This window comes from Acyrthosiphon pisum, chromosome A1, assembly GCF_005508785.2.
Source record: "Acyrthosiphon pisum isolate AL4f chromosome A1, pea_aphid_22Mar2018_4r6ur, whole genome shotgun sequence".
Classification (NCBI taxonomy): Eukaryota; Metazoa; Arthropoda; class Insecta; order Hemiptera; family Aphididae; genus Acyrthosiphon; species Acyrthosiphon pisum.
The window spans coordinates 70,137,512-70,146,495 of NC_042494.1; the positions used below are offsets into that span (position 1 = coordinate 70,137,512).

Consider the following 8,984-nt stretch of genomic DNA (forward strand, 5'->3'; position numbering starts at 1 on the left):
GTATCAAAAATATTAAGAAAAATATTCTGCTTTGGAATAAAAAATTAAAACCCTATGTTCTTTCAAAAAAGTAAAAAACTTAAAAAATTATAAGGATAAAAAATATTTAAAAATATAATTTTTTAAGAAAAACGTTGTTTTATAAGCGACTTGAAAGTATGTAAAAAAATATTTTTAAAAAAACTTACACTTTTTGAAATAATGAGTGTTGTTTGATAAAAGAATCACCGGTATAATACAATGACCATAATCATTATTTTCTTACTTAAAGAACAAAATTAACTTTTTTTAAAGTAATAAGTAGACAACTGATTCTAACATAATATATAAGTGTATCAGGCAGATATGACAATTTTACATCTAAATGTTTCGGATCATAATGATACACTCTGTACAAAGGTTCAAATTACATAATAATAGGGTTATCAATTTTGTTCATAAAAACCATAGATAAAAGTTTTTGATATCAAAATAGTTCGTGTATGTGGGATTGAGAACGAGAATAACGGCGATTTAAAAACGAAGAGACAGCAGTTTGTCTTCAGTGTTGGAATAATTTCAAATTTGTTTATAACGTGCGTGGTACATTATAACGAGCGAGAGTACGATACACAACGATTGTAATGATGTCGTTATAAACGAAAATCGTTCTCGGTAGTCGGAGCTGTTGGTATAGGGAGAGTTCGGGACGATGGACGACGCGCCGCGATGGCCGGCAGGCTCTGAGTGGGACCTAGGGACGCAATGTTGACGCGGTTTGCGGATAAAAATAAACATAAACAAACGTCAAACGGGGAGAAAAAAATTCAAAATATCATAATGATTTTATTTTATATTATGTATTAACCGCCGATACTCGGGTGTACAGCTCACAATGCCACAATGGTGCAACACTAATATTAATTTAACAGACACAACGTGTAGTCCGCGTCCGCGCGAAGAATGTGCGATTTTCAGCCGGTTGTTTTTACGAGGGAGGGGGTGCTTCATCAGTCGCCAAGTTGGTCGATGTGTGTTGTGAATATTTATGTGTATTTGTATATGTGTGTGTGGGTTAGAGCAAACGATGGCCGGCCGGAAGCGGTTCGACGACCGACGGAGACACCGGTGGCGGCGTACAATATTTTAGTTGGATATTATTATTATTATTAAATAGGTGCGGATAACACCATAGCCGTCGACGCAACCGAATAGAGCGCGGCGGCGGCTTCGGTCGTTGGTGACTGGTGTGTGTTTGTGTTTGTGTGTGCGAGGTGGGGGTTAAGCAGACGCAGCCGCGGTCGAAGCAGTATTTCTGTGAACGGCGGCGGCAGCAATTGGTGGGGAGAGCGGTTGCGGCGCGCAATCGTTGACAGCCGCGCGACGTTGCCGCATAGTGCGCGCCCCCGGATCCGTTCAATAGCGCCACGATGCCACGAAACGAACGAGTGCGGGCACTGGGCCCCAGTTCCCTCCACCCATCATCATCACAACACAACAAACGCAATAACATTATATTATACTATACATATATCTATATGTAATATACGCGTCGTGTGGTATATACGAACAAGCAGCGCGCACATACGCTGTTTGTATACAATATTACAATGCTCGGCACCACCGTCGCACCCATAGGCCATAACCCTAAATCCACATTATACGACATTATGAAAGTGTACTATTTATAATATAATATTATTATTATTATTATAATATTCTTTTCGACACGCCGAGCGTTAGTGACGGGACCCAACTAAATATACACGAGAAGTACCGGTTGTAAAGTGGCTGTCCTGAGGAATTCGGCGATCTTCCCGTGCGGAAGGAAAGTAGCCTCAGGCGCGCTAGAGGCACGGGAAGTGTGAGCGGCGGAAACCACGACGTGGGCGGCTGGGCGGCATTCGGGAACCGGAAGTGGGGCCCCTGGCATGACGGCGGCGCCGGCGATGTAAACAATCCGCGGCCCGTGCACTAGGTCAGGACCGCGCCACGGTGGTCACGTGCGCCGCCGACACTAGTGTGGATCGCGGTGGACGGAGGGGAGGGGGAACGCAGGCCGCGGCACCCGTGTGGCAGTAAGTCACCGGCGACAGTGATAGCGACGAGTGCACACCACGGTGGGTACGTGGTAGGGCGGCGGCTGCATCGCGTGATAAGCGCTCCGCCGTGTCTGCTTTTAGATCCCCGAGATCGACCGCGCCGACCGATCGTGTTCGCGTGCACACTACACGAGACCCAAGTACTTGGTGTACACATAACAAACACCTCGCGTAAATTGACTGCTCGACCACCGGTAGGTTATCGCGTTTTCACAAGAGACGACAGACATCGTGCCAACTCGCCCGAACCACATTGTCATTAACACACCCACAGCTTTCAGTTTTCTGATATTTTTCTTAAACCCCTATGGCTAAGACGATCATCTAACTTATCGCTAGTCGTTACCCAGTTACGGAGATCAAACTTTATCGTTTCCTAAGTTATCCGTTTCGATAGTTACTATTACGACTTTTTAATTCGTGTATTTGACAAAATTGTACCCGGTTACGATTACCTGGATATTACCTACGGTATCTTAAATCAAAAAGACACAGTTTATTGTTTTTAAGAATAAACAATTAACATTTAAGACAATCGGTCCTAAAAAAAGACAACTTTTGCTCGAATTCTTAACATCTTACCCCGGTCATTTAGAAGAATTTCGTTCATTTAAGACTTGTATTCGAATTTGGAACACTGTTAATTTAACCAACATTAACACGAAATTAAAGAAACTCACCTTAACCCATCCTCCTTGTGCGGTGACCAGAACATATAGAAGATATAAATCGATATCTTTTCCATCTATTTTTGGTGAGACACGGCTTGGTGTTCTGAAACAAAAAATACATCTTTTTGTTATTTATAAACTAAATATTACAATAGACAAAATATTCAAATTGCCATCCTATAATAGTACACACACAGTCGGCTCAAAAAAATCAATCATGTTGTTTTTTAAACAAAATTGAATGATGAGGTATAGATAACAGAACGTGATCAGCTATCGACATTCATCAATCAATCACAAATCCTAACCGACAAAATGCATTAATATTTTGATTAGAACTGATTGGTAAAATTTAAAAACAAAATTTTTGAAAAACCACTGCTATATCTGGTTATCAGAGCATACAAGTCACAATATTAAAATATAAATTATTAACAACAGATAATATATGAATATACCTAATACTATTTTTTTACGGGATTCTAAGAATGGAAAGTATACCATTTACGTATCATTTCTAATGGTGTAAATAGTAATTTTGAAAATAAAACATGACCAAGATAACACAATGTTACACATTTTCAATTGTGAATAAATAGATATGACGTTCACACACTTAAGGTTTCATATAACAATAATTATAACACAAAGATTATTTAAATTATGAGTATTCGTAATAGGAACTTATTAATTTTCATATGGTTTCTAATTATAAGCATTAACCTTTAGTCTTCCAACTCCTGTTTTATAGTTGTTCATGATATATGAATTTTAATTATAAAAAAATGTTCTTAATATAGTTTGTCGTACATTTTTTTTCAAATAAAACTTCTAAAAACCTACAGGTAAATTATAGGTACTTTTAATTTATTCAAACAACGGTATATACCGCTTAATTTGATTGCAATTTGGGATAATATTGACTCCGTTTAGATACATTAAACTATATTTTATTTAAAACAAAAAGAGACGAGAAAAGGCATCAATTGAATAGGTAAGTATTAAGTTTTTAGTTACTCTAAAAATAATTAGGGTTTGTCCACAGACATTGGTAGGTACCAAATTTATCAATAATAGGTATCTAATCTAACAAAGAGGGAAAGTAATTGATATCTCAGAGCAATATTACGATAGTTAGCTTTGTAGAAAATTTTTTATATTTTTCACAACCGTGAAACGCAGTAAACTGTGCACAGGACAGGAAGATAGATGGTAAAATTTTGACGGCCAGTAAACCAAAAAAGTGAGACAAATTCTCGTTGTGTTCGAAAAAATTAAAAAAGAACAATAATAGCTAACCAATACAATTAAACACTATCGATAACACTGTTGGTCGTTTCATAAATTTGTAAACTTTTAACAAATATACACGTAATATTAGTAATATGATAACTGTAGTAGTAGTTGGAACGGTTGGTTATTCTGAGGAATCACGGAAGGATTTTGATCTGCGGGAGAACAACGATTATAACGTTTGGGACTGAAACCAACTCGTTCTCGAGAAATGGCTAATTACAAAGTGACGTTAACGAGTAACGACTACTATTTGTAAAGATCAAAACGAGGACAGACTGGTGTCACCACTGTGCTTCATCAATAAAAAAATATCCAACCGTTGTCGTCGGTGGTCGGTATGTAGTTTTTCGAGCGCATTATTAAACTTAATAGGGGCCCTAGATGACTTGACCTCCTACATCTGTCACTGAAAAAAACATTTTTCCCAAGAACATTATCTCGACAACTATTTAGTAGCAAATTATGTTACGGTTAATATGTATAACTACTGTCGAAGGATATTTAAAAAGCCGGGTATCCTCCCCACCCTCATCACACATTATTATCAGATTATTTCTAAATATAAGCCGTTGAGTAACTATAGTACCTAAAGTGGACATTGTCGTTACAACGTCACCAAACTTAAATACGCCAACTCTTCAGACAACTGTAGTTAGGTATATGGGATGGTCGTGCATAGGAAAACAAGTAACGCGCTTTGGAGCACCTGATGCGGTAGAGATGCAATCGCCAGGGAATCGTACGCGTCCGTCTAGGCATTTTGGAGGGAAACGTGGACGGGACTTGACAAACGACGCGGTGGCTCGTGGATAGAAGGGTAGCGGAGTGCCGGAACGACAAAAACCCGTGGAGGTACAGCGTGATGGTTCAGTGACGTTAAGGGGAGGGTGCGAATAACAAGCGTCTAGAATGGCCGCTGCAGTGGTGCGCTTACCCTCTGGTGTCGTGGAAGTGCTGCAAGTCCCTGAGGAAGCTGGCCTTTTCCCTTGCGTAGTTGGCCGGATCTTTGTTCAGGACGTTGGCCATGCCTGCCGGATGTGCTGGGAACGTGTGCGGAGTTACGTCGGCGGCGGTGGCGGGCCACGCGTGCCGCGCACGGAGCGCAGTGGTAGGACCCGGGGAACACGCGCGCTGGCTGCTTGTCAGCGCTGGTCGTCCGCGAGCATATTTTCACGTCGTCGTCGTCGGCGGCCCGTGCATCGTTATCACCGGCGGCGGCCGTTATCTAAGCCGCGGTGGATCTGTGACGGACGCGCACACCCCGCGCTGCTACTCGCACGTACGCTGAGGCGGCGGCGGCGTCGTCGCAAGCAGGAGCGGCGGTGGCGGCAACAGCACCACAGTCCAGTCAGCGGCGCGCGTCCCGTATCGTGTCGCCCGGCGGCCGGACCACCAGCAAACTACACGGACGTTCGTCAGAGCGCGAAAAACGGCCACGAGATTTGTACGTTTATTAGGGGCACACACGATAAGCACAGCCGGCGCATACACACGAGCGGCAAACACAAAAATGGCGACAACCGATCGGCGGTCGTGTGCGCGTCGGGAAGAGTGAAAGAAGAAAAAAAAAAATAAAACAACGAAATAAAAACAAAATAAATAACGTGCAACGTCGGCGGCGGCGGCGTGTTTCGCCCGTGCGTTCCGGTGCGCGGTTGTCGTTCGGGGCCGCCCGGCGCAGGCGAGCGCGGTGGTGACGAGCAGCGACAAGAAGGAAAAGGAGAAAAACAAAAAACAAACCGATCGGCCAGCGGAAAACCGGGGAAAAGTCGAATATTTATTCACAAGGCGATCCGGCGGAGCAGACCGTTCGTCATAGCACACAGTGTGTTCACGTCGGTCGGGTCGCTCCCACCACCCCACCAACGGAACATCGTCCAAACATCAAAAACTCGTCGCGCGCGCACGCACCTCGTGCGCGCGCCACCGTGCCGACCCGTTTACAGTGGTGCCAACGATTTATGGCCGCCGACGCCGTAAACCGTCGTACAACATATTATTATTATTATGTGTGTGTAATGTATATATATAATACTGTGTACATACGCACTACACAGACAAAAATCAAAATAATATTATACCGTATATATTTTGTATAATACAATTTTATAAATTATTTTAGTATAGGATATATAATAATGACTGTTGCTCCAATCATACTCACTCGGATGATATCCAAATTCCAATCTCTGCTTTATTATTATTATTGTTAGTGAATTTTATTGATTATAATTCCCTCGTTTTTTGTTTTGATCGGCGAAACGCGTCTATCGGAAATGCATTTTCGAATAATTAACGACTTAACGACATACTGCGCGTAGGGGTGAGAGTGTGTGTGCCTGAGCCCGCGTTTGTGCGTGTCGTGTCGATACTCGATACACTACTATGTAATATATATTATTAAGTAGTACTGCCGAAATTCAATTTCTATTTTCTAACTTTATTGATGTGCGACGCGTGATACACACTTGCGAGTTACGATCAGTGACGTCACGAAAATATTTTTATCCATAAGGGCAAATATTAAAGCTACCCAGTACCCAACCACCCACTCATAAAAACAAAACCTACCAATATGAATAGTTTTAATTTTTTTTTTCATTATAAAATTAACGTATTAATGTAACTTGTTATTATAACATGTTGTATGACTTAATAATATATAACTTCCAATTGATGCCCTACGCATACAAGTATACAACATACTTAATATCTTCCCAGTGTCGCATCTAGACATTTTGCGCCTTGGTGCATAAAAAAATTGGCGCCCCCTAAGCCCCGGTGGAAAAAAATTGTTACCCTCTAAGGGGCCTACCCACGGAAAATATAGTAGATAGGTCCTCATTAACTTTTTAGATTTTGAATATAGAAAAGAATATTTGTTTTACAATGTGTGCTCGTTTTAAAAATATTGTTTAGTAATTGCTTGATCCTCTCTCCGCATAGATACATTTGAATTTATGTCACTTAAACCTAGCTTATAATTCATCATATAAGCTATTTTTTAAAACATATTTAAGTAAGTACTTCATGAATAAATAAAATAAAATTATATAAAACTGTGCAAATTAATATTAATTATAAAAGTTTCAAACAGCATAATACTATAATATATTATATAATAGTATTATACTAAATTATATTATATAATACTGTTATTAAAATAATTAAAATCATAAAATTTTAATAATTCACAAGTAAACAAATTTCTGAACACAACATTTTGGCACCCCTAAAATACTGGTGCCCGGGGCAGTTGTACCCAGCGCCCCCCTTAAATACGGCCCTGTATCTTCCCAGTTCCCCTATTACGTCACACAACAGTATAGTATGCTTTTTTTATCCGTGTGCTGAATCCTAAAGTAAATCAGTAAAATATACATGTCCATATTACACTGAATTAAAATAAACATACTACTTACCTATTCAATAATGATAGCAAAAGTTCAGTATAAAAATATTTGTACACCCACCTACAATTGTTTGGGTCAATTACCTCCAAAAAGCTATCGTCGATGCAGTTACGACGTAGGTACACAAATTAGATAAATATAGACAAGTTCCAGAATCCCAAATTTCCTGTCAAGTGAACTTTTTATTTTAAATTTATGCGTCTCACCCATCAAAACTCTCCGATCTTTGTCCGTTGATTTCTTGTCAGGTACTCGGGTGGCACTGCGGGAGCCTTCCTACTCTACAATTAATGTTATTAAATGTCACCACACTTACTTATTATGCCTTGTCGTATAGACTATAAATATATATTTTTAAATTAAAAAAAAAAAGTTTGTGTGTATAAATTGTCATTTGAACGTTCCACGATATCCAATCGTGGTAACTGAAACAACGACAGACGGATTGGCAAATAATAGGCACAAATACCATGAGAAAAATATTGTAAGGTCAGATGAGGACGTGAGATAAAAGCCTAACGGGGATAGTGCCTAATCGGGTTATAAAAAATACAATCTTTCAACTTTAAAGTTGATTTCATGAAGATTACGAAGTTTAATAGTAATCGAATGTTGCAGGGTTATTTTAGTGTGCAGTGAGACACAATTTGTGCAGTGAAAATTTTTACTTTGTGCAGTGCAAAAAAAGAATTTTAGGATGATATATTTTATTGTATATTATAAAATAATAATTGACTAAGCTTCAAAAAAAAAAAAAAAATTTCTATTAAAATTAAAAATTGTCTATATTATTCATTATTATACTATTTTTTTTTTAAATAAAAAAAAATATCTACCACCTTTAAGCACATGCTTGTGGTGACTGATGGTAGTAGAGAGTTAGAGTTATATAACATAATATGAACAATTTAATTATAAATGAGAAAAGCGACAAGAACTGAATAATCAATCTATACAATTAGAATACTTATAATTAATATTAAATTACAACAGTTAAATATAATTTCTTATTATTTATTCAAGTATTGAAAATAACCAAATCTGAATTTTTTTTCATTTATAGTTATACGATTTCCTTCTGTATAGAATATGTCCCTTTTTATATTTACTGGCATTAACTTGTAGTTTTTGGACCCAGATAATCTATGAATTTTTGACTAAACGCTTTTCTAGAATATTCCATTCTGACATCAAATGCCCTATTTTCTCTTTTAATTATAACATTTTCATATCCAGAAAGGATTCAAAGTTTTTAATTATATATACAATAGATATTTTTATGTACAGACTTAAATGGTAACACATATAATAACTTAAGTTTTTTTAGTTGAACCAATTAAAGTATTTTTACTTAAACATATCCTAAACATTTTTCATTGTAAAAGTTGTAGTGGTCTAGACGCATTTGCATTCAGTCAAAATCATCATCATGACTATTATTTGATGTAAAAGTATATTACAAAAATTATAAAGAAATTAGGTACCTAGTCGTAATTCATTGTATTTATTTTTATAAACAATTA

At 38.3% G+C, this 8,984-nt stretch overlaps 1 protein-coding gene across 3 annotated transcripts in view; it reads right to left on the minus strand.

The window, feature by feature from the left end:
- Positions 1 to 5,930, minus strand: part of LOC100161479 (AT-rich interactive domain-containing protein 2) — a 26,472-nt gene extending 20,542 nt beyond the window's left edge. For 2 of the 3 annotated variants that reach the window (XM_008184899.3, XM_008184890.3), the window contains exons 1-2: positions 4,983 to 5,930; positions 2,762 to 2,855 (exon numbers count right to left, since the gene is read on the minus strand). In XM_008184899.3, coding sequence (XP_008183121.1) covers positions 2,762 to 2,855; positions 4,983 to 5,074 — 186 coding nt within the window. In that variant the 5' untranslated portion in view covers positions 5,075 to 5,930. The remainder of the gene's footprint in view (positions 1 to 2,761; positions 2,856 to 4,982) is intronic. The other variant, XM_008184894.3, reaches the window with a different exon arrangement.
- Between the last annotated feature and the right edge of the window lie 3,054 nt (positions 5,931 to 8,984).